This window comes from Electrona antarctica (genome assembly GCF_951216825.1).
Source record: "Electrona antarctica genome assembly, chromosome: 2".
NCBI classification, from domain to species: Eukaryota; Metazoa; Chordata; class Actinopteri; order Myctophiformes; family Myctophidae; genus Electrona; species Electrona antarctica.
Genome location: NC_136807.1, coordinates 21,046,413 through 21,072,964, shown reverse-complemented (window position 1 = coordinate 21,072,964; position 26,552 = coordinate 21,046,413). Strand labels below are relative to the sequence as shown.

The following is a 26,552-nucleotide window of genomic DNA, read 5'->3' as shown; positions in this document are numbered from 1 at the left end:
GCGATTAAAACGAATCCTGCTGCGCATTGTCAAAGTTCGCTTCGTTTGGCAGGTGTGAAGGCTCATTCGAATCCTAATGCGCAGCAAAGAACCGCATTCTACTCCGCCCAGAAACGGGGGTTTCGCTTCGTTTCCAATCGCACTTGATTTCGATTCGGTGCAGGTGGCAATCCGTAGCAAATAAAGGAAATTAAGCAAACTATCATGTGGCGGATAAGGAGCTAAACACAGTTGGAGACGGAGAAGGGATATTAATTTTACGCAGTGCAAAGATGTCCCGTTATCATGTGACGTGGTCAAATAAGGAGACCGAATTAAGCCCTCATCGAAATATGAGGACGAGCACATTCATCTATTGCTTAAGGAAACACATAACACTGTACACTGCAGTGTACAGAATATTCTGTCTGTCTGTCGTGCGTAAACATGGAGGGCTGTCACTGTGTGGGGATCCAAGTGGAGAGTGGAGACTTTCTTCATCTTGTTTAAATATAAATACTTCAAAATTAAAACACATGTTTAGCTCAGCATGATCTATAAACTGTATAGCTAACATGGCATATGCATAATAATTGTGATCGGATCATCAACTCGTCCTCGAGTTGCATGCGTGCCCATGTGGATCTGTTCTGGCAGTGAGTTTTAGTGTTCTTTAGCACCAGCATCAGAACAAATCAAACAGCGAAAGTAGTCGATCTATATGCCGAAATGCGCTCCTCCGTATCGCGATACATGAAGGTTATTTGTGTATGTTTGGGGGGAGCACAAACACAATATTTGTACCACCGGAGCCTATCACCATGATGTTACGCCACTAGTTTGATGAGAAGGAAATTCAAATGGAAAGATAGTAAGTCACTTACTGTAGGTGCCTGATGGGGTAGTGACAGCATGGTGAGGGGAGATTGAATAGTACCCTGGCTAGGGTTGAGGAGGGAGGCTGGAAATGAGGTTTAGTCTGAAGAGATGGGTTGTCAGACTGTGATACGGAGTAACTGAAGATGTCCTTATCAAAGGAGGGAGGTCATTCCACAGCCACGGGGAAGAGTAGTTTCAGTTTTAAAGTGATGGCCAGTTTATTGTATGGAATAGAGGCGTAACTACCTTAAGACTACGATTACTTTTTATTGATTAGTTAAGACCATGATATAGCTTTATAAACAAAAGTAGTATCAAAAATATATCAATAGCCTACTGCTAACACAAGCATTTATAAATATGTACTGTAGATGTTGTCCCATGAGTATTAAGCGATTTCAGTTCAGTACAGAGAAGTTCAGTGCTGGTTCTGCAGAGGATAAAGGCTGGTTATGTGTTTTCAAAAGAGGGAGACATTCCTATGTGTCTGGTGGGGGTGGGGTAAGGTTGGTTCCTGTGATGACTTGCATTGCTCCCTCATGACTTCAGTGTTTCTATCAGAAGGCAGTGCTCTGCACCATCCCGTAGGCCTCATACAGTTGGTTGAGGAGATCCTTCTTCTCTTTCTCAGGCAAGAAGCTGGACTGAGCTGAACAGATATTCTACAAGTAGAATTTAGAAAACAATGTTTACAATGTTTGTACACACGCACGTGTGTGCATCTCACACACACACACACACACACACACACACACACACACACACACACACACACTATCCGCGTACGTATGTGCTGTTAAAGTGTCTCCATTAGGTCTCACCAGTCTTTTGAATTCCTCCTCAGTAAATCCCATGTATTTGTGTGCAGTGTTGTAGTCTAGGTTCAAGGTTGAGTTGAAGATAAGGGGGTCATCTGTGTTCAGGGAGTAGTTGGCCTTGTCCTTTCTGAACCTGCGCACAAAATATAAGCAAATGATTAATGAAACAAACAAACATTAAAAGTTAAAACTCTAAATGAAAGACATAACAATGTCAGCTTACATGATGGCAGGATGCTTGGTAAAGTCTGGGTCACAGGCACCTGTTAATTTGCTGGACACAGGACACACCTGAATCACACACAGCAAAAGAGTGAATAATTCTACTAAAACCAAGGCAAACCTTGACAAGTTGTCAAATGTCAAGGTTAGTAGAGATTTGTCTTGGTTTTAGTCAATGACACACATTTCTCACCACTAGGTGTCACTGTGTCATCAGAACTGTATCCCTCCTATGTTATCAGCCTCTGTGATTACCAATAATAATTATGTTACTCCAATTTCTGATTTGATATCAGTCCTATCATTGTGCAAGGTAAACTATGCATATTCAATATATAATCTGATAATTGCATTGTAAAATATATTTGAGATAGGCTACTTGCATTAGGCATATAATAACCTTGTCAGAGATATGTTTATGATGAACTAACTAGTATATTGCACATAATAAAATGACTTCACCGTGAGTGGTTATACCTCAAAGTGCATGTTCTGGGCAAGCAGTTTTTTGTACAGGTCTTGATCCTCCACCGTTCTGTATCCATGTCCAATCCGTTCTGCTTTCAGACACTCTACAGCCTACAAATGATATTTAATACATTACACACACACACACACACACACACAAAAATAAATAAAGAAGAATAAAATAACACACAAACGTTAAATTCCAGATCAAGCAAGCAGGTGGCCTGTCATTTTGACATATTATGTTAATAGTTCACATATGTTTTTAGACCCTAAAGATAAGGCTACAGACATCCCAAAACACTGGTCAGTGGTCAGGCTACTACTTGGCCTTACTCCCAAAATCCACTTAGGGTTGACAACACAGTACAGCAACTTGCAATGGGCCTGGTCTACAAGATTCGCTAAACCACGATCACAACACCAGATGGAGTTCAACAAACCACGTTCAACACAGATTCGGCTCAAACAAGGGCTTAAATTAATTTCGCTCCAATGCCACTAAAATGTGGAACGCCCTATGAACAGCCATTAAGAAATAGCCCCTATCACTAGCCTCCTTCAAAACCGCTCTCAAGCCGGAGCACTTACGGGCGGCTGCAATTAAAAACTGGCCCCTGTAAAATAGTATTTTTCCGATATGGTTCACGTATTCCCTTTTTTCTAACTGTATTTGATTCGATTTTTTTTGCATAGATGTGTATATTTGTATGTCTTTAAATGTTTTGATGAATTGAAAAAGGAGGACCCTGATGTAGTCTTCTGCAATCTGTTAAAAGTCTTCAGAATTCTGCAATCTGTTAATAAAATGTTCAATCAATCAATCGCCTAATATATACTTAATCAATATGGCAAGGAACTAAGAACTTAACTGTACTTAAAAATGTTAGGTACATTTACATAAGCTACTTTAGACTCCACTCTATGACCTTTTACTCCACTACAATTATATGACAACTTTATTTACTAGCTACTTTGCAGACTTAGATTAATAATACAAAACATACTTTAATTATTTAAGCCGTATTTTTTTAATCCTTCAAGCAATGACCAGAATTTTCTTTGCAAGCCACAATATCGTATAGTTTCTAATTAAATATGGTTAGGCTTAAAATATTATGTTGAAATGGGTACTAAGGAAATCTGTCCATGTCAAACCACAATCCCAGGGAGTCCGGAAGGAAGGCATACATACCTCTTTCACCACGGAAGCTGGGCCCACCTCTCCTGCATGAACTGTTCTGTGGATCCCACAACGCACTGCTTCCTGTCAACATAGCGGTCATGGAATCAACAACAGTGCAATCACCCGAGCACAGCAGTCACGCCAAACATCTGGTTTTAAAATCAATGTCCACATTCCATTTTCTGTTTTTAAAATTAGACTAGGCTACTCATGTCCTCTGAACGTGCTCATTTTCCACGTGTTTCACACAGTACGTCATACTGTGGTATATTAAAGAGAAACATGAACAAAACATCCCATGAGTTTAAATAATTATTGTTCACGACGTTCCAATTTACCATTAGCACACTCACAGTGTTGGTTCCTGAATCATTCAAATGATTCCCCACATCATGTGAATGGTTGTGTATATTAGAGTGGACTCTGCTGAGCATTTTACTGATGAGATGTTAGGCGTTGGTCACACTAAACTTTAAGCAGATGTTATCTGTCATGTCATGATGGTGGTTTCCCAGTTGTTTACAAGTTGTGCACATTCACACAGCAGGCAGGCCAAATGTTTTTACAGTTTTTTTTATGTAACTTGCACAATATCAGCAGATATATCAGCAAATTCGACTACTTGATTCTCTACCATGTGAACTCTGGAAGTCATAGCCAAGTTTTCTTTAATTTGTAGTCCTCCATTTGCAGGTCCCTTTGGATGGTGTTTAACGCTAACATGAAGACACCAGGGACTGGATTTGAAAATGTCTTTTCAAGGTTCGTTTAGCTTTGGCAATGAGTGTGATTTGCAATAAAATCACACAATAAAAGTTCCACACACTTTAGACAACCACAGTAAAGAACATAAAGGTTAATATTTATTTATTCTGAGGTATACATACAGTATGAAGAAAATGGAAACATGTACTGTACTGTACTGTACTGTACTGTACTGTACTGTACTGTACTGTACTGTACTGTACTGTACTGTACTGTACGTGTGTAACATTTAATTGTTCCCATGCAGTAAACCACCTATCTGGTGGTCCATGCAGATCAAATAAAATACTAACAATTACCATTTGACATAGAACACATGACTTATAATAAGTGAGTCTGACTAGGTCCTCTTGTCAGTATTACTGAAGATCATCATACAGGCAAAACTGATTATGTAAGTATCTACTGATATCGGCCATAAATACCATCCAAAGGCAGACATTTTATAATCTGTAATACTTCAGGATTACAATAAAACATGTCTCCAATCATTTGAAACTGAGATCTGAAAGCAGCACTGACATATGTTTTTAGTTTCTTTTTCTTCCTGATACCTGTAGTTCAGCCATAAAAATCTGAGTTTTGGCATACTGTAGTAGCGCTGCTTACCTCGTAGGCCATCCTGTGTCCTGGGTAAGCTTCACAGTTGAGGGACTCGTCACCTGCCAAGTCAATGGCCACTACTCCTTTATGGTGATACTTCTTACACAGCTCCACTACATCCATGGACCAGCCTGTCAAATCCAACACATGTCATGAGAAAGCAAACACTATGGGGTTATAATAATACCAGAAGCTCACATCTAACGCAGCGCGTCCGCGTTTTTGTTGTTTATCCGTGAATATTGTGTCCGTGTGAGAGACACACACACAAAGCGTATTCCTGTATTTTGAACGAAGGCAGACACTGATGTGTCTTTGGCGGTTTGTCCGTGCTGGGTAGGTTCCATGCTGGGTCAGCATGGAACCTACCCAGCACGGTAGGTTTGATACGATACAGAAAAGGCCTCTTTCACACCTTAAGTTTCAACATGGAGCAAGAGACTGCTGCTTGTAGGAAAGCCCTGCTGTGATCGGCCAGTAGTCGCACAGCCACCAAGCTGGGTTGGAAGTCAGTGACATATCACGGCCAGAAAGCACAGGCGTGAACAGCACTTGCGCATACATCATGGCCTATGACATGGCAACCAGAACTGCGCACAAAGCTATTTGCATTGTGGCCATGGAATTCTCTCAAATGTAATAATATAGGTGTCTATATGAGCTTGACCATAAGCTTAATTTATATCTCATCATATGACTGTCACTCACCATTTTTCTCAAGTAAAAAAAACATGAAGCATTGCGATAAAATTAATATATCCTCAGGGGGATATGAGTCTGTCCGTTTTATTGTAGATGCATATTATGCATATTAGCGGTGCGAATCAACACACCCTGGAAAGGATTCAGTTGGTTGTACAGTGAATACACATGTGAGAAAGAGCTTGGGAAAGGAACAGCTCAGGGTTTTAGCATGCAATTTTGAGAAAATAACATGGCACCATGGAGGTGAATGAGGTCCGGATATAGAATACTTCCAACAATATCCTACTAATAATAATACTAATTGCTTAAGTATTTCATTCATAAAGACACCGGTGAAACAATTTGACAAAACAATTGTTTTTATCTGATAATAATGTGTATTGTAAGTGTTTTATATTATGTATACTATCCAATTAATACCTGTATGTTCTCAGACTCAAATTCAATTATGTATATAATTAAGTACATTATTTAGTACTGTAGTAATAATTACAGTGGAATATTGGATAATATTGTGACTGCTTCTCGGGAAAGGTTATCTACATAGTTCAGTGTGATGGGTTTCATTTCAAGTGTCTTCTAATGTAGAAGGAAATGAAAAGAGGTAGGATATACAAAACAAACTCAACGTAAAGAAAGGTAATGTCCGCATACAGAATATAATGCTGTCCCATGTTTTATTCAACAAACAAACGTTTCACATAGATAATACCTAGGGTGAAACGTTGTTTGTTTGTTGAATAAAGCATGGAACAACATGTGAAGACATTGGGTGCGTTTGGAAATATGGTGCTGGTGGCTAAATACATGCGAAACGAAGCAAGACCAATACTGCTGCCAGTCATTGCTGCCTGCCAGTAAACTGTTGTTTATTATCTGACACAGCACGTCCCACCGGGGCTCCACCGGGCGCATCAGCGTTGCGTCTCCGTCACCGTCAGGGAATGTTCCCTTTTTAATCAATGAAGGGTGGCTCCACTGCCTGCACTGCCACGCACGCACGCAACGCAACGCAACGCAACACAACGCAACGCAACGCAACACAGGCACGCAGCCACGCACGCACGCGTCCGGTGGAGCCCCGGCGTTAGGCAGTAGTGAGGTGCAATACAGATGACAGGCAAAAAGGCACAAGGCAATAGATTGCCCTCCACAAGATGTGTTGTTCATTACTTGGCATGTGGCGCATGCAGCATAGAATGGACCTGGCTTTGATATTGAAATCCTTCTCCCCCTCTGTCAGGCCTTCATTGACTAGCTGCACCACCTCGTCTGGGCTGAGGTCACCTCTGTGGAGGAAACAAAGCCACAGAGACATGGGTTTGGAGTGAAATACAGAAAACGGAAAGCATGAACTGCAAGGATATGTGTATAATACATCTGTATAATGTAATGGTGAAGAACTAAACCCGAAGTACTAGCTTAATTATCAATATAAATAAATATACAAGTTTTGTAAATTTGAAGCTACAGGAAAGCATTGCGATAAATACTTACTCTTCCTGGTTCCAGGGGATGGGTTCCACTTGGGTATTAGCCAGGAAGTGGGGGCTGTATCTGACCTCAACATAAATCACCCCCTCTTTGGATTTGTCTTCCACAAACTCATAGGCTATTCTCTTGATGGCGTCTCTGTCACCACTATCAATGTGACAAAGCAAAAAAATCACACTAATAATATTTGAATCACTTGAGTCATAATAACTATTATTAAAGGGTGTAATACATTGCTAATGAATTCAACAAAACCATATTGGCCAAAACAGAACAATGGGAAAAAAAGAGTACATTGGGAATTCAATGTTCTGAAACGGTTATCTCACGAGAATCACCTTCTCTTTTTGACTTGACTAATGACTACACAGGTCTGATCGCACATTACATGATGGTTTCAAAATGTTCGCCATCTGTTTTGTTTTTTTTCCTAGTACAAATAAAACTGACTGTGTGTCTTAACATTGGTTCCAGCATTTGCATTAGTAGTGTGAAATGAATGCTTGCCACAGAGGACTAAATTCCTGTTGTTCTCTTCTCACAGTAAACCCCCCGCCTCATAAGCCTCATACAACAATCATGCATGAACTAAACACAGCTAGCAAGTTCCCTATGTAACTGAAATGGAAGAGGAAGCAATATTTCACACAAGCTTTTCAAGAGCCTCGATAAAGAACGGCCCATTCAGCGAAAAACAAGGTGATGTTTAGCTGTTGCAGACAATCATGAGTTGTTGTTGCTGTATTCTTCCACTCGGTTCTAGGGCCATTCAGTATCTGAATCTGTGTTTTGGTCATTTCTATACCAATCAGTCTAGAGCTTTTTAAAGTATTTGCCAACTCAAGTCCTGACCTACGGTATGTCTATCAGCTCTACCCATCCCCATAATTGAATAGCCGTTTAGTATTATAGACGCCGTATAGTATTCACAGTAAGTTAATTTAAATATAAGACTGGTAATCTCTAGAACAGTAGCCAATATGTCACTTAATCCTGATTATGGTCACATGATGTGCTGTTTTGCAAGACTGCCATTTAAAATCACCCTCACTTCAGCACGCACAGTGATTCTGCTCTGCCATAGGTGGCAATCCCAGCAATCACAGACAGGGTAGTAGGCCTACTAGCTATATTATGGTATTTAAGATGAACGCTTACGATGACACATTTTGTATATTAACCTTTGGAGCTACCTTCTCCTGCATAGCATGTTAATACCTTTACTAATTCTGAAAGTAGAATCAAAACGGACAGTAGAATCAAAACCAGTTCCAATATATCATTCTAGACTTACGCAACGACATGCATGTACTCAGCAAACTTCCCCAGAAACTCAGTGAGGGTTGCAGGCTTTTCGACAATAATTATCTGGGTCATCTCCTCTACAGTATCCGCTGGCAGAATGATGCCTCGCCTCCTGGTAGGAAAGAAAAGGGTAAATGCAGTTCAAGAAAAGCATAAATTCTAGCTCGATTTTGTAAAGGAAAAATAAATGTGGTTTTAGGCTTTATTGTGACAGTTTGGTATTATAGTGTGGGGGAGTGAGAGGAGGAAAGCACTGTCAAGTGTAAATACAGTAAAGGGTGTGGTGGTGGGACTGTGTGTGTGTGTGTGTGTGTGTGTGTGTGTGTGTGTGTGTGTGTGTGTGTGTGTGTGTGTGTGTGTGTGTGTGTGTGTGTGTGTGCAAGTTAAATGCAATAGATAACATGTAACATGTCCCTTCCCTATGCATGCATGGGCATGCATCTCCCACGCATATCCCACAGAGACTCTGTCATGTTGTGTATCACTGTGCCCACACACGCACGCACGCACGCACGCACGCAAGCACGCACGCAGGGCCCATTCAAAGCATTATATCAGGTTGCTACAAATGTCTCTCTATGTCCTGTAAGTACACAAGTGGCTCTTATTTTGAAGAGGAAGAGGAAGTCAGTTTCGGTTGTAGCCAAGCTGCCTGGATGTTATGATGCCGGCAAGCGCTAGTAAACAAGAACCCACATGGATTTAAACACAAGCTTTTAGCTAAAGTTCATATATTTACGATATGAAAACCATGCATTTGTGACTTAAACAATGTACACACTTTGGAAGTACGTTAAACATGGAACCTCCGCGGCATTAGGTGAGTAATGGTCACCTGGTCCATAGCTCTAATGCGTTGCATTTAGAGCTATGTTACTGTCAACTTCCGGAGCTCGCATGAATGCAGACCAGCCTCTCGTCTTTTGCTACTCACCAAAACAAAGGCGGGTTGTGTCAGCCTACTTTCCTTAGTGGAAGCACTCTGAGCCCCCCACCACATGTATAAACGGTACGGCCAGAAAGGGATTTTTTTTCACCGGAGGAAAAATATTCTCTCTGGGCAATATCGGTAGAGGGCGCATTGGAGACAAAGTATTTTGGGGGGCTCAGAGTGCTTCCACTAAGGAAAGTAGGCTTTCTAATGACACAACCCGCCTTTGTTTTGGTGAGTAGCAAAAACGTTCTTTTTATTTACGCTAAAGACGAGAGGCTGGTCTGCATTCATGCGAGCTCCGGAAGTTGACAGTAACATAGCTCTAAATGCAACGCATTAGAGCTATGGACCAGAGCTAGGTGAGTAGTTCAGCGGTTCCCAAACTTTTTTGGTCGTGCACCCTCTATTTCCCCCCAATGTTGTAATTGGCCGGGAAAAAGAATTATATATATATATATATACATATATACATATATACATATATATATATATATATATATATATATATATATATATATATTATAATCACTATAATGGGTCCAAGCTAGACCAGTTATTAAAATATATATATATATATATATATAGGCTATACCGTATTTATTTATTGTGCATTATTATTACACAGCCAAAATGCAGTAATATTAGTCCTGCGCATCCTTTCAGTTTCATTTCAGGGAGAGTGACACACACACACACACACACACACACACACACACACACACACACACACACACACACACACACACACACACACACACACACACACACAAAGACTGAAACATTTCCAGCTGGTGTTGTTAATTACTTAGCTTGGGCTTAAAACGGCCACACCCAAATGTGCTGACATCATCAATTTGTGATGACGGCATTGGCCGTTTTTAGCCCAATTAGTGTTTTTTTGCAAAACTAATGCTTGGAATGGATTCAGCATCATGAAAACCCCCTAGTTTGACATGTCACATGCTACATAAAGCATGATGACATTTTGAATATTTTGCCTTCTATAGGTTGTAATTGGTATGGTCACATATTATGCCAATTATGAAAATTGCTCAACATATGCAAGTTAGCATCCGGCAGTTTCTACATGCTGGGGATCCATACTAAACATTTCTAACATAAAACCTTGTTGTACTCAACATGTCCGGGTTCACAATGGGGCTCTATGGGCTGGCTACTAGACTATAAAGAATCTTTGCATGTGTGAGGGGAGGGGGAAGAGCGGGGGGCTGGAATGTTGACTGCACTCTCTCTCAAGAGCGGCTCTATACATCTCCGTAAAACGGTGTTTTACCTATTTTGCTATTTGTGTTAAATAACACCATAAACTGTCCGCCATTACCCTTTTCATGTCATGCACCCCCTAGAGATCGTTCACGCACCCAAAGTGTTTGGGAAAGCCTGGAGTAGTTAATTATAAATATAGTCTCATGCTGGCTCATGCTGGTAAAATCATCTGCCCAAAGAACATTAACAGGTAGGCTACAGCAGGGGTTCTCAACCTGGGGGGTAAATCTATTTATTTTTAAGTGGTGCAACCACTTCCTTAAGTGACTATGTGTGTGGCTGGGTGTGTGGCTGGGTGGGTGGCTGGCTGGGTGGGTGGCTGGGTGCGTCTGAGCACGAAAACAGCATGGTTGTTTTTCACCATATTAACTGTATATATGGTGATTTTGGGTGTGCCAGTACAGTACAATACAGTACAGTACAGTAGAGGGTACAGTAGGGACCCCCACACGGTAACTCTGTCATTTCTCAATCGTTTCGGACGTGGGGCGGCTCGGCGGAATCGGGCCGGCACCCTGGGTGCGTTCCTGTGGGTCTGGAACCCCCCCCCCCCCCCTGGGGACCCCCACACGGAGTTGCACCACTTACTTCACACGAGTGTGATTCTTTTTTTCTTTTTTTTTTTACATGTGTTTTAATCGTTAATAAAGAAATCACTATAGGCTAAAAAGTAAACACTTCCAACATAAGCCAGTAGGATATTATATCCTAGAAACTACAAACTAAAGTCACTTTTGACCTATTGATGAAAGGTGAATGATGGTAAAGCAATACCAAGCACACCACAGATGGCGTGTGTGTCCGTGTGTGTGTGTGTGTGTGTGTGTGTGTGTGTGTGTGTGTGTGTGTGTGTGTGTGTGTGTGTGTGTGCGTGGGTGCGACCATTAACGTATTAAATGCACATCAGTGAACAAACCAAGTGAAATTGTGTGCAAGTGTTGAATTCTTTTCTACCTGTAATAGAGCCTGCCTGCTTGCTCAGGGGATCAATTGAATCTTGACCATCAGGTTAAAATTTGTCTCAGATCCTGTGTCTAGGTGAGACATGACCTTTGACACAATATAAATGTCTCAATAGAAGAGCAGGGAGACAAAATACAACCACCCCAATTGTATACGTTATTGTATTAACATACATTTTATAAATTAAAAAGTGATCATAGTGCTGCTTCAAGTGAATCAATGCTAAAACAAAGAAACAAAAAAGGATAGCAGATTAACTTACTTGGCAACGTCAAGAAGAGTCTGTACTCTGATGGCGCCATCAAGATGCACATGCAGCTCAACCTGTGAATAAGAAAGACGGACAATGGCGAACAATACATGAATCTATCAACACAATTTGTTTTCAATACAAATTAATAATGCCACCTCAGCCTCAATGGGCCATATTCAGACCGCAGCCATCTTGCCAGCAAGGTGCTACCTAGGTGATACTTCCCATAGACAGCCCATTCATCCAAACAGAGCCCCAGGAACGCGCCCAGGGGGCCGGTCCGGTTCTGGCGTGCCGCCCCGCGTCCGAAACGGTTGAGAAATGTTACCGGTCCCTGTACTGTACTGTACTGTACTGTACTGTACTGTACTGTACTGTACTGGCACACCCGAAATCATCATATATACAGTTAATATGTGCGTGTGTGTGTTTGTGTGTGTGTTAGGTTGTGCACAGGTGGTGAAAAACAACCATGCTGTTTTCGTGCTCATACCCAGCCAGGCAGGCACCCACCCAGCCAGCCAGCCACCCACCCACACACATAGCTCTGTAACCACTCAAAAATCCACCGTAGACATTTTATGAGCTACTTCCATGTGATTTTTGCAAGTGTTGGAGTTTGGAAGCGCTCGTTGAATATCATAATGGCCCATGCGTACCACCTGTTTTGAATTTGCACATAATGCAGGAGGCAGCAGGAGGTTGCTTTACTGATAACGAGCGCTTCCATACTCTGATACTTAGAAAATAATCGTCTGCAAGGAATTTCTTGACAGGAAGTAGCTCATAACATGTCTACGGTGGATTTTTGAGTGGTGCAACCACTCCCTTATGGAGCTATGTGTGTGGCTGGGTGGGTGCCTGGTTCTGAGCACGAAAATAGCATGGTTGTTTTTCACCACCTGTGCGCAACCTAACACACACACAAACATACACGCACATATTTACTGTATATATGATGATTTTGGGTTTGCCAGTACAGTGCAGTGACAGTACAGTACAGTAGAGGGTACAGTAGAAGGACCCCCACATGGTAACTCTCTAATTTCTCTACCGTTTCAGACGTGGGGCGGGTCGCCGGAACCGGGCCGGCACCCTGGCCGTGGTCCTGTGGGTCTGGAACTTCCTGGGACGCCCACACGGTTTCCCTACAGTTGCAATGTTGGTGATTTTGACGTTGTTTAATATAATTAGAGAGGACTTTTCTGTTTAGATGAATGGACTGTCTATGGGAAGTATCACCTAGGTAATGGTACAGTATCACCTTGCTGGCAAGATGACTGCAGTCTGAATATGGCCAATGAGCTGTCTGAATCAAACGGTCAATGGACAGTTAAGCAATTAAACTAAAAGGCTGTACAGTGGATTTGCAGTGGTTACTGTATGTGTAATTTGCGTACATTTGTATCAATTGATTTTACATAGGCATTATCAAAAGGAGAAATTTTTCAAATTTCTTAAAGAATTTAAAGCTACCGGTAATTAATTTGGCTCCTGGAAATGTGTTGAGATGCTTTGGAATTTGCATACAGAACAAATAGTTTACAGCCACCTAGTTTACACATGCAACATTTGGAGCTCTTGTGTCAACTGAATGAGATATGGTAAAGAACAATGTGAAGGCACCAGAGAATTCCCTGAGAACAAACCATAGATTAAAATTAATATACGCCACATATTCAAATTTCACTGGCCACACGGAACTAGATGCTACCGATAAGGTTTACCCCCAAGGCACTCGCAAGGCAAACAATACTATACTATATACTATTATGTATTTTTGTTTTTGTTTTTTTTCCCTTTTTCTTGTAATGTCACTTATTTTACTTTTACACTTAAAAAAAATGAAATGAAGTGAGAGAAAATGGAACATGTATTGTAAAATGAAATGAAATTGCCTGTAAATGACTCTATAATGGCAATAAACAAGTTTAAAAAAAAGAATATAAATAGGAGAGAAGGAGAACATTAGAAAAGCATAATTTAGAACATGCAATCAACTTATGGAATGTAATGCCTTTCCGTTCTGAAATTATGGATATTCATACGTTTTTTCTTTTTCTTTTTTGGTCATTCATAAGTTAACATCTTTTACGCCATTGGTAAAAACAATTAGTCAGTGATTGCTTTAACATTTCAGACCAGCTTGAAAATGGGGAGGAAATGTACATTAAGGGTATGAGTTATGCAATATTACTAGCCAACACCAACTCTGGGCTCCTGAATCACTGCCCTCCAAACTAGGGGTGTAAGAAAATATCAATCCACTTATTGCAATATTTTGTGTTGCGAAACTGTATCGATATTGAAGAATTAAATAGATATTTTTTACTTATTTGTTTGTTTCTTTGCTCAGAATGCACCACAACCACAAGTAGGGCCATGTGATGTAGAATGTTACAGGGACTCTGATATGTATTGGTTTTTAATCAGGAGTTTCCATGCATTCATGGCTGTGCTTGATATGCCGTTGTGTTAAACCATCGGTTTAAACCCCCAACCATTAGTAGCAGTGTTGTAATGCTCATATAGCTCAATGGGAACACTGGTCAGTACTGAAAGCTTCCTGCAGAGCAGATTATTAATCTGCTGAATATTTAATTTGGTATATCCTTTTGGGGACTGTTTTGTTTTGTTTTATTTGTTTTGTTTAAGAAAATATTTTGTGAATTATGTGCATTATTTGTTTTAGCAGAATAAATTCAGCTAAAGTGATTTGATAATTATTGTATTGATTATTCTGAACTGACCCTCCCACCTCCATCATATTGCTATAATTGGTGTTATAAATAGGTTTATATAAGTTTTATAATTTTGACGGCAGGTAGACATCAATACCATGGGGATGACCTGGAGCCAGCTGGAGAGAACAGCCTAAAGGGCCTTTCAAACAGGAAGCGAGGAACGCCTGGATCAACGACAGGTCTGCTCAAGAGGGGCGCAACAACGCAAGCGTAAAAAAAGGCTAAACAGAATCCAGGTCTGGTGAGTCGCGGGCGTGTGCACGAAACGAGCACGCGCGCAACAAACGGGACCGCGCTCACGCAAAAATGCAGGTCTCATTGAAAATGAACTATAGGCGCGTTATATCACTTCATGTTTGAAAGGCCCTTAAAGCTGCGCTCCGACGAGGCAAACGGGGCGACGCGAACAAAGTGAACTTTGCCTGGTATCTTCGCCTCAGCTGGAAAGATTAAAACTGAAGCGACCTTCGCGTCCCCCTGACTCCACCTGACAGCGTTGATGTTGTCCAGAACACTGAAATGTTTGTCTGTTTGTTTTATCCATCCAGTTCTAACTGAACTGACCGCAAGGAAAAAACTATATTCAAACCCTTTGCAAAGACATAGGAACAAATGTTGCTGCTCATAAATGATATGTTATCAGGAAGTATGCTAAATATATTAAACCGAGCCGTCTTGGGTGAACGAGTGGGTCCATTGGGTTAGAATCCCAAAGTTACTGTGTCTACAGCTGATCGGTGTGTGACGCGAGCGAAGGGACTTTCTTTTACAAACCCTAACCTGCGCGACCAAAGTCAAGCGATTGAAGCGACTGGAAACAAATAAATATATATCTTCAGGTCTGAACGCAGCTTAAGACAGAGATGCCTGGAGGCCCCTTGTTGATGCCCCAGTTGCGATAGTAGTAAGTAAAGTATCAACTCTTACAAGTTACAACCCCTGTCTCTAAAACAAAGTCTCGCTGTCTAACCCATGTTAAAATATGGCCATTGTCTCCTGCAGTCAGTGATAGGTATATTACGGCTGCATCATATCGACGAAGAAAATAATCCTGCTAACTTCACCTGACATGAACAAACTGGTTTGAACCAATCAACAGTGTGATCCTTTGCAATAAAAAGGACAAGATTTGCCAGAATTTGGCCCATAATTTCAAAAAAGTGTGCTTCTTGGCCTACGGGAGGCGCTATAGAGGATAGGCCGTAGGGTCCCCACATTCAGTAATCAGTAGGCATAATTGTCCAGGGAGCATGAATGTGAACACGCATCCGCCTGGGTGACGGCAGATGGCAGACTGCTGGTTGAGTGCTGGCGCTTTGGCATGGGGTAGTCAGATCAACATAAGGTTATGAATTCTGTACTGGCCATATATGGAGCATGTCTTGAGTGTACAGGGTTTGATGAGGTCAGATCAACATATGGAATGTCAGAACAGGAAGGACGGGTGGGGAAGGATCAACATATGGAATGTCAGAACAGGTCAGCTCCATATATGGAAATCTAAGGGTTTGAGGTCAGATGTAGAGTTGCTGGCCGGCTCCATATATTATGCAGATCTAGGTGATGATCCAGTCTTCTCCATGTATGGTTATCCAGGGTTATTTGAGGTCATTGTCTTTGACCAAAAATGTCAAATTGACATATGGAGCGTGTCACGAGGCGTGATGGACTGACAACCATATATGGAGATCTAAGGGTCTTCATGATGTCACATGATGTCACGAGGCGTGACCGTGGAGACGTGATGTCACGAGGCGTGACCATATATGGAGGCATGGGTGACTAACTAACGGACAGACAGACGGACGGACGGGAGATCGAGGTTTTCATAGTAAATGCGACCTATGGTGCAATTATCACTGAATGTTTGTACTTTCACTTGCAGAGTTCATGTGGTTAACCATCCTTCTAATTCTTTTGTTTTAGAAAATATTTTCTTTTTCCTCTTCATTTTGCATGATTTGAAGGCCAAGTTTTCTGCATTGCATGCCTCCACAGGCCATTTATAATGTCAATATTTTGCATTCTGGTGTCTATTGTGTGAATAAATATCTGTCTGTCTGCTGTTAGTGTGTGACACAGGGGACATGAATAACTGAAGAAAACGTGTAGAAAGCTAATATTTACAGAAATTAGTCATATGTTTACAGTTGAATTGATGTTGTTAGTTTAATAGTTTTCAAAATTCCTCCTTTTGTTTATATCCTTGAATGCATCTGACACATAATGCCCTTGACAATCAGCACACATGCAGCTTTAGAGTTTAGTGTTACAGTTGCAAGACAAAGGACCATTGGCATTGTTCCCAAATGTTTTCAGCAGAGACCCAAAAGATAATTTTGTTGGAAAAGCCCTATTTAAGCCCTATTTAATAGTGAAATAGCAGATCTTCACTATATTTCTTAAAATATTTTTTCAATATGAAATTCTTTTGGCAAAATACCGGTAGGCCTATTTGACTTTTTCCCCTTGATTTTTGGAAATATTTTAATAATTACTCACGGCCCATGAACATCGTTCCGTGACCCCAAAATGGGTCCCCGAGTCCCGACCCAGTGTTTGAAAACCACTGGGTTAACCCATCTACAAGTCTAGGACATCCTCTGGGAGTTTTAGTCAATGTTGGGGAAGTTACTCCCAACACTGTGTGTACTGTACTGTACTTCTTCTCATCATGCATCTTAACTACGTGTGTACGTATACTTCGTATAGTCATATACTGTCTGCAGTCTGCTCTGCACCTGAACAATCTAGGTCTTAATTTATACTTTAGTCATACAGCACAGCCCAGGTAACACAGTTAGATACACTGACACTAGCAGGCAAAATGTGTTTTTTTCCTTCTTCTTCTTCTTCTTCTTATTACTATTACTATTACTATTATTATTATTATTATTATTATTATTATTATTATTATTATTATTATTATTATTATTATTATTATAGACACTACTCAATTAACCACTTAACCCTAGTTGACTTGTGAACAAAGCTGGTATCAGTGTTGGCCAATATGATCAATTTGGGACTTGTTCTCTTTTAGCACATGACTTGACTATATCTCTTGTGCGCCAATGTTTATTGTTTTACTACTGTACTTATACTGTACTCTACACATCTCTCTTTAGTCTTATCTCTCTGAGGATCCTGTTTTTTCCTCTCCTCTTATCAACTGTCATGGGCATGCTGAGTCAGATTGTGCCATATACTCCAAACTGTCCAAAGGCCACTTGTGGACATGCTACAGTAGGCTATTTGCACCTACGGTATGTTAATTGAAACTGATTAAAGAAAACGTGCACAATTCTAATGGGAATATGGGACGCAATGCAACACACTGAGAAATCTGTCAAACGGTGAACTTCTTGCGTAAGATATGCAGTTGTATAGCTCGTATAAATAAATAGCCTACATAAAGTTATAGACTATAAAATGTTTTTCATTTTCAATTTGCAATCATCATCCTACTGCGGGGCGCTGCCGCAAGTTAAATTAGGCACACATTTGGTACATGGGGCAGCGGTGGCCGAACGGTTTGCGGAGCGGTCTTGTTATCGGAAGGTCGCCAGTTCGAATCCCCGGACCGCCACGTTAAAATTACCACCGCTGCTCTTGAGCAAGGCATTGAACCCCTACCATGAAATGCTCTATGAGCAGGGTCTGGCTGTAAACAAGCATCTCGAGCTTAGTCCATTCACCCTGTAAACAAAGAACTTTGCTTTGCTTTGCTTAGGATATAGCACAAAAAGCAATGATTTCATGCAATGAGCCACTCAGCTCAGCCACGTGTGCTTTTATGTGAAACGGAAGCAATTCTAGAGTGCATTTTAACACCAACCAAGTGGCGTCTTCTTCCATAGACCAGTTAACCAATAATGCACTACCCTTAAATCATTCATAACCATGCTTATAATAACTTACTGTACCTACCTTAGGCTTGTTGAATACCACTTGTTCAGCCATCGCGGAAACGGTGTGACTGCTGGTGTGTGTGTGGATATAATTAGAAGTGCAGAACCGGTGACGCGACTTCAAGCTTCTCCCGGTGAGGACTCGTCGTAACCCGAAGCCTATCGAAGCCCTACAAACTGTTATATACATGCCGGCCCGCGGACACGCCTTTATGGACCATCCAACAGGAGAAAGTACCGCAATTATCCTTTCATCTAGACTAGATCAGGGCCATAGCCTGCCCCAGCTACAATTGATACAGAAACTCTTGGATACTATTATAGGCTATAGCTAGTCTACACGGATTATAACGAGCTCTTTTCGCATCAGCTTTTGTGTACAGACTAAGTACACTAGATAGCCATATGGGGAGCTTTAACTGACACGGAGTTAATTAAATTAGCTTATGCCAAGCCGTTACGCAACATAGCCTAGGATCGTCAGTGCATGTACAAATTATTTAGTGTGAATTTGTGAACAACAATGATTGCCAGCCATATCATTCTATATAGGCGGCATGATTTATTAAAGGTATTCAAATTTCACCTTATGGTGTATAGGCTTGGGGCTGGTCTACTGCCCAGCCTTGTGCTGTGCCTTATTTTGTAACCAATCGGATTCGCAATCAAAGGTAATAATTAATAATTTATTTTCCAGTATACGCTGGTCTATAGATATAGGCTACAGATACAAATTACCAGCTCTGTCAAATTACCAATTCACTTTCAGTAAATTGTCAGAAGTGTGTCAGACATGGGCAATTTCAACTACACTTCCCTGTAAAGTGGATTGACTGCTGGAGCTAGATCATTTCCTTCAGCTAGCACCACCCAGCGGTTATGGTATGTCACTGTCAGAGTAGGTCACATGTCACTGTCAACAACATACAACAACATAATATTATGCAGGTAATAGAACATAGCAATGGGCGGGGCTTTTTGGACCGAAAATTCATTTTTCCAATAGAGATTAAAAATATATTTATATAAATGATTTTAAGCCAAGAACCAGGAGGTGAATCATGTCCATAAAACCTTTGATTAAAAAAAAAGTTTTAATAATTAATTATATGATTATACATTTATACACATTACATTATACATTTAAAGGTATATTCAGTGATTTCACTTAATTCAAATATCACTTTTGTTTTCTTTTTTTGTGATAATCCTCCCTACTATAGAGTGTGCTAACCATATAAGGAGTTCCTCCCTGTCACCAGTTACTGTAACTGCAGGGGTCAAAGAACCCTAGTTTCGGTTTTGGTGGTGGGTGACAAAGTCTTCATCCAATCAGGATATAGGGGCCTTCCTCCAATCAGGATCGAGTGGGGTGGGCCTAGGTGCACGTGCTGTTGGCCTGTTGCGTGTCCCCACACTGTAGAGCAGGGTTCCCCAATAGGCGGCCCGCGGGCCATTTGCGGCCCGCGGAGCGCCCCCTTGCGGCCCGCGGAAGAATTAAAAAAAAAAAAAAAAGGGGTCCCAGATATAAATGGCATTAAATGGGGGTCAGTAGCCTATGCATGTCAAACTGGGCATCCTACCCTAGTCAAAATATGGCCCTCGAGGAAAATTAATTGGGGAACCCTGCTGTAGAGCGTGTGCATACATACCTTAGTATCTTGTTACCGGGACGGACCGTTTTTTTTCCTTCTCCAAATCACCCAAATCACTGAATGCTCCTTTAATAAATACCCTTTGTTTAGTTTTAATTTTTCTTTCTTCACAGAATCAAAGGTGTGGTCATGATTCACCAGGATCCATGGATGGCTTGATTCTAGGCTTAAAATAATTTATATCAATATTTATGTAAATCTCTATGGGAAAAATTAATGGCAGATGTTTTAGTTGGTCCAGAAAAGTGGGTCCATTTTGTCATGAAATAATAATGAAATGTATTACTGCTTTTTTGAATTCATTAACAAGAAATTTGACAATATTTGGAGAGAGAGAGAGAGAGAGAGAGAGAGAGAGACATGCCCTGCTATAGTGGTCCCTAAAGCCTATATTGTGCAAGACGGCTGTGAGCGTGAGCCAGATGTTTTGGCTCATTGACGTAATTTGGAAAGTTTCCGCACAGACTGTAAGCCACTTGGCTCATAGGATAGGACCCCTTGACATTTCTAGCAGCTCACACTGTTGCCATGGACATGAGCACTTGTCAGTGAGCCGAGTATTGAGTATAAATGCCATGTGCCATAGCTTGTCTTATACAGATAATACAGTATACACTAGACTCAGATATCTTGTATGTAAATAGACTAAAGTCAGAGCTAAAAGAAAGGCCATGAGTTCACCAAAAGCATTTGGGTACCTCGTTCTTCCTACAATCTCCCCATTAGATATCTTGAGTACAAAGAATTTACATTTTGGCCTGAGGGTAGCACTAGTATAGAGGAAGACAAAATCAATAGTGTTCATCATCTGGGATAGAAAGCAAATATGCACCCAGAAAGCTTCAGTCTGGCTGTTAGATTTTTGGATATTGTGAGCAAATTTGCAAATCAACCGATTGACTGACAGAAAGACTAGTCTCTCAAGACAGACTAGCGCTGTTTCTCCTTTATTTGCAGATGCTGAAAGACTGACCGTTATAGCCATATTTGGAGCTACAGTATAAAGGAAGCAAGTGAACTGGTATAGTAGCCTACCTTAATTTAATAAAAAAGTATTTTGAAAGTACATTGTACAAAGTACAGTGTTTGTTCAACATGTTTATTTATAATTTTGTGCTGATAATATAATGATGACACGTGCAAGTATCAGACAATATACAAAGTCACAATGTCAACTCTGATGAGGCAGTATTGCTTTGTTTTAAGAATATAAGGTTTTCTTCATTTTCTGAGGAGTTAGGTGGTTTCTGCCTGACAGCAGAGATATATTGTTCTGTCTGTTTCTGTTTCTTCATTATTCAGGGAGGGATCAAGATCTGCTTTAACTTTACTCAAAAATTCAGCCATTAGCCTTGTTGGTCACATCAACAAAGATAAGAGAGGTTGTGAAAGAAATCATATCCACAAATCATGTGTTCTGAGAACTTGCATTTGACTAATGAGGTTCAAAGTCCAGTGCATTCCAAGAGTTCATTCAAGGACGTTTTTTTTGTTGTTGACTATACTATTAAATGAAATGGTCAAACAAGACCAACAGGCTCTTGTTTAACACAAAACAGTCTGTGTTTTTGTTATATGGTTGAGGGGTTGGGCAAAGAAACTAGACCTATAAGAGTGAGAAAGAGAACAATTATGAAGGTAGGGATAGGCCTTACACACTGTAGTTGGATGATTGATTGACCAACTGTTTATTTACTGCATGTCAGAGCGCTCTCCATGGTGCTGAATTCTGAAAGCTTTCTCTTTTCATTTGTAACACGTTTTACACTAATTAGGACACAACCTTAATATGTATCACTGTGGTGTGGGCAATTGTAACAGTGCTTGGGGTAAATGAACACTGAAAAAATAAATCATATTTAACAGGGTACCTCAAATAATACAAAGCATTGTATGCAATGTACGGCTATGACCTGACGTCAAAATAATGAAACCTGACTCAAGTATCGTGTGCATTCAAATCAAAGGTTATTTTTTAAATGTATGTTTATATATATATATTTTTATATAAACGTAATTGTAACTTTCCTCTTCTATGTTCTACCCCAGATTCTTTTTTTTGTTTTGTTTTTTGTTTTTTTATTGATTTTTCTTTACAACATAGTATTTTCAAAGCAATTATTCACATATATTTCCCCCCCCACAACCCCATGGCAGCACAAATACTAAACAAAATCTTCGAAGAAACATCAGGAAATGTCCATAAATAAAAAATAATAAAACAAAAAAACACATTACATACAGTTAAACAAACAAATGCTTCTACCCCAGATTTGAACCCAATTTCCCATGCAAGTGCTGACATTTTACCATTGAGCTAATGGAGCCTGCCTTCTTGCTCAGGGATAAATGTAATTAATTTACACACTTCCACTGGCAGAGAGGTTACTGTGCAGATTACATGATGCTTATTTTTGACTGGAGGATTTGAGGGGTTACAATTGCCCCCTGGTACAATTGCCCCAATTTCACTTGTTTGAGTTTTACTCTAAAATCATAATGTAAACAATACAATAATGGCGCTACGAGCTTGTAGATCTGCTATTTTTCAAAAATCGTGAAAATGTGGTGTAAATCTTTGAATATAATATTCTTTGAGAGCGAACATTTTTAACTCAAATATTTGCTTCTGGGGGGGCCCTGGAACAACATATTTACAGATGGGGGTCTGCGGCCAATTACATATAATTTTGGGTGTTTTTTATACCCAGCACCTTAATCAAGGGAACTTGATTCAGCTGGAGGGGCACTTCCTTTCAAGTCAAGGGACTGGTTTAAAAAAGGGGGTTGATGTTGGCCACTAGAGGTCATCTGGACCATAGTAAAAGAGGAAGGCTAAATCATTATAGGAGATGTGCTGTTGAGATGGAGATGGCGTAAAAACAAAACCCTTTATGGTTGAAAACCATATTTTTGAGGGGCGCTACAGCTTTTGTCCCCACACGTCTCAATATTTGCCATTGACAATGAAAGGAGAAATTAGGTCAAATGTCCGCCAAATATGGCGTAAATATCTTGTCCCCACACGTCTCATATTTGCCATTGACAATGAAAGGATAAATTAGGTCAAATGTCCGCCAAATATGACGTAAGTCTTGTCCCCTCATATTTGCCATTGACAATGAAAGGAGAAATTAGGTCAAATGTCCGCCAATTATGACGTAATTTGTGGCAACACAAAGCACCCCTCACTTCACACGGGTGTGATTTTTTTATAATTACATAATGGTACACTGCAGTGCCCATACCCATGTGCTGGTTCAAAGCTGTCTGTTTTCTCCAATGGACTGTACACATAACGCTGCACTTGGATCCTCAGTGTCACCACCCACCATCATACACATGCTCACTTGGACTAGCTCATTAAAGAACCACAGATCCTCTGCAATACACCTTACCAGGTGTGAAGTCGTTCAGGCAGGCAGGCAGGCAGGCAGGCCAGCAGGCAGACAGACAGACAGACAGACAGACAGACAGACAGACAGACAGACAGACAGACAGGTATTTATATCCAATGAACTTCAGGACCTTTCTACATTATATAGTCTACAAATACACAGCTAGAGTACAACCTGTTCACTCCATACAGACACCTGTTGATGAGACAGAAAACTAAGGCATGTGTTTGGAGAATGTTACTCTCAACTAAAGCCTGATTTATACTTTGTCAACAATATCGTTGTACAATGATGTATAAATTGGGCTTCAGAAATGTGCGATCCTCCCTTAAGAGGATGAAGCCATTTCCTCACCATAGGAGATGTGATGTCAGTGAGTGCCAACATGCACATGAACACTGTGTACTCAAATGGGTGTTCACCCTGCTTCAACCAGTGGCTACGCCCTCACTAAAATGATCCCACCCTCAATTAAGTGGAAACATTTTACATGTGAGTGAAATAATCTAGTGACTAGATTATATAATTTGATTGAGACCCATGTGGTCTTATTTTTGAGTGGCGCAACCACTCCTATACGGAGCTATGTGTGTCCCTGCCTGGCTGTGTCCCTGCTGTGTCCAAGCACGAAAATAGCGTTTGGTTGGTTTTCACCACCAAGTGTCACTGTTGCGCAGCCTAACACACACGGTGGGGGGGCGGTGGCTCAGGGGTAGAGTGGCTGGATGGTAACTGCAAGGTTACTATCGTCGAACCCGGGCTCCCCCAGAGTTAGTGTCGAAGTGTCCTTGAGCAAGACTCTGAACCCCTAATTGCTCCTGATGTGCCTTGCATGGTTTCCGCCGCCATCGGTGTGTGAATGGGTGAATGTACATTATGTAATGCATGTAATGCACCTCTATGTAAAGCGCCTTGGATAAAGGCACTATATAACCATTTACACACACACACACACACACACACACACACACACACACACACACACACACACACACACACACACACACACACACACACACACACACACACACACACACACACACACACACACACACATTAAAGGACCCTGCACACAGAGTGCGGTTTTCTGATTTTTAGCAGCGTTTCTCCATCGGTTTTCAGAAGAAATGCGTCCAGTGTGCAACCACCTTAACTGTATGATGATTTTGGGTGTGACAGTACAGTACAGTGACAGTACAGTACAGTAAAGGGACCCCCTCTACTGTACTGTAGAGGGACCCCCCTGGGGACCCCCACACAGTAACTCAGTAATTTCTCAACTGTTTCGGACACGGGACGGCTCGCCGGAACCGGCCCGGCCCCCTGTGCGTGTTCCTGGGGGTCTGGATGTTCCGGGGACCCCCCCACTGCGCACTTGCGCAGTGCCATTCACTTCTTGTATACAGACGGACTAAAAAGCTGAATAACTCTAAATCTACAGAGCTCTCCATGGTTTTGACAAAACGCGCAATGGAACATTGGCGCTTTCTAGAGCAAGGATGGCCTCATTTTAGCTCGCTAGCATTGACGCTAATAATTTAGCATCTAAGATGGCCGCCCAAACAGGACGTGCATCCAGCGTGCATCACACTAAAACAAAGTAGATCCAGGTCGGCAGTCAAGCGTTGGCACACCAGGTGGCAGTGAATCGGTTAAGTATGGATGTCAGAATGATGCTGGCCATTCACACATGCTTGCTTCTTTCCTTTGCAATTGTATGTCTTATGTTAGAGATCCATTTCATTTTCTCATTTATTAAAAAATCACGTGTGAAGTGAGGGGCACTCTTATCATTATACATCATCATACATCATCTCATGAACAACTGAATTTATGTGACTATAGTTAGCCGATTTGCTCGTCTACATATGACGTTACATTTTCCTTCATTGTCAATGGCATTTGATGTTTGTGTTGCCACAAATGTACGTCAATTTGAGGCACATACTGTATGACCTACTTTCTCCTTTCATTGTCAATGGCAAATATGAGACATGAGGGGGTAGCTCACCTGGTAAAACCACATACCATATCCTATATTAAAATTGGCTTAAAGGGGAATACCACTAATTTTCAACATTGAACTATAGGTTAGCGAGGTTAGCGGGTTCACAGACCCACTCCAGTTTGCATACAAGCAGCAGAGAGGTACGGATGATGCAGTGATAACCCTGCTGCATCACACCTACGCACAGCTGGAGAAGCCCAAGTCCTTTGTCAGGATGGTATTTGTGGACTTCTTTAGTGCATTTAACACGGTGCAGCCTCACCTGATGGGACAGAAACTCCTCCGGATGAATGTCAACCCCCACCTCATACTTTCCTCACAGACAGACACCAGACTGTTTGATTCAATGGCAACTACAGCTCTAACAGGACTGTGTCCACCGGGGCACCACAAGGATCTGTCATCTCACCAGTCCTGTTCACCCTGTATACAGATGACTGCAGCAGCCCAGACCCTGACATGCTATTCATCAAATACTCAGATGACACGGTTATTGTCGATACCACCAACACCAATAACCGCATCATTGGGGTAATGGACGGATTTGCTGAGTGGTGCAATAACAACTTCCTGGACCTAAGCCCCAGCAAAATTAAGGAGCTGCTGGTGGACTTTAGGCAGGGCCCGCCCACTCCACCTCTGGCCCTAGAGATAAATGGCCAGGCAATAGAATGCGTCAAAGAGTATAAATACCTCGGCACCACCATTGACCATAAGCTCACATTCAAGACCAACGCGGAGAACATTCACTCCAAGTGTCAACAAAGGGTGTTCTTCCTCAGGAAGATGAGGAAGCTTCAGGTCCGACCATCGATCCTGCAGGCCTTCTACAAGTCTTTTGTAGAATCAATAATGACCTTCAACATCACATCATGGTTTGGTGTGATGCGTGCCATCAACCGGAACCCTCTTGATAGGGTGGTTAGGATCAGCGGCAAGATCATTGGGAGGGACCAGGAGTCACTCAGCAGCATC

The 26,552-nt window shown here is 41.3% G+C and overlaps 1 protein-coding gene across 2 annotated transcripts; it reads right to left on the bottom strand.

The window, feature by feature from the left end:
• Positions 1-1,105: 1,105 nt before the first annotated feature.
• ada (adenosine deaminase) lies at positions 1,106-18,690 on the bottom strand. Of its 2 annotated transcripts, XM_079517266.1 has the most exons (11): positions 18,536-18,690; positions 11,871-11,932; positions 8,414-8,536; positions 7,123-7,266; positions 6,799-6,914; positions 4,927-5,051; positions 3,562-3,633; positions 2,376-2,477; positions 1,900-1,967; positions 1,680-1,809; positions 1,106-1,520 (listed from the first exon to the last, which is right to left on the bottom strand). In XM_079517266.1, the coding sequence occupies exons 1-11, from the start codon at positions 18,566-18,568 to the stop codon at positions 1,416-1,418; spliced, it is 1,080 nt and encodes a 359-aa protein (XP_079373392.1). In that variant the 5' UTR covers positions 18,569-18,690; the 3' UTR covers positions 1,106-1,415. The 2 variants fall into 2 exon arrangements, with proteins under 2 accessions (XP_079373392.1, XP_079373393.1); XM_079517267.1 differs by lacking the exons at positions 11,871-11,932; positions 18,536-18,690 and adding an exon at positions 11,600-11,779.
• Between the last annotated feature and the right edge of the window lie 7,862 nt (positions 18,691-26,552).

Excerpts from the sequence above, each read along its gene's own strand:
- ada (XM_079517266.1), bottom strand. The coding sequence starts at position 18,568 with ATGGCTGAACAAGTGGTATTCAACAAGCCTAAG. Across the intron at positions 7,267-8,413 it reads GAGTACATGCATGTCGTTGC|TGGTGACAGAGACGCCATCA; the intron begins GTAAGTCTAGAA and ends TCACATTGATAG. Across the intron at positions 1,521-1,679 it reads AGGAGGAATTCAAAAGACTG|AATATCTGTTCAGCTCAGTC; the intron begins GTGAGACCTAAT and ends TTCTACTTGTAG.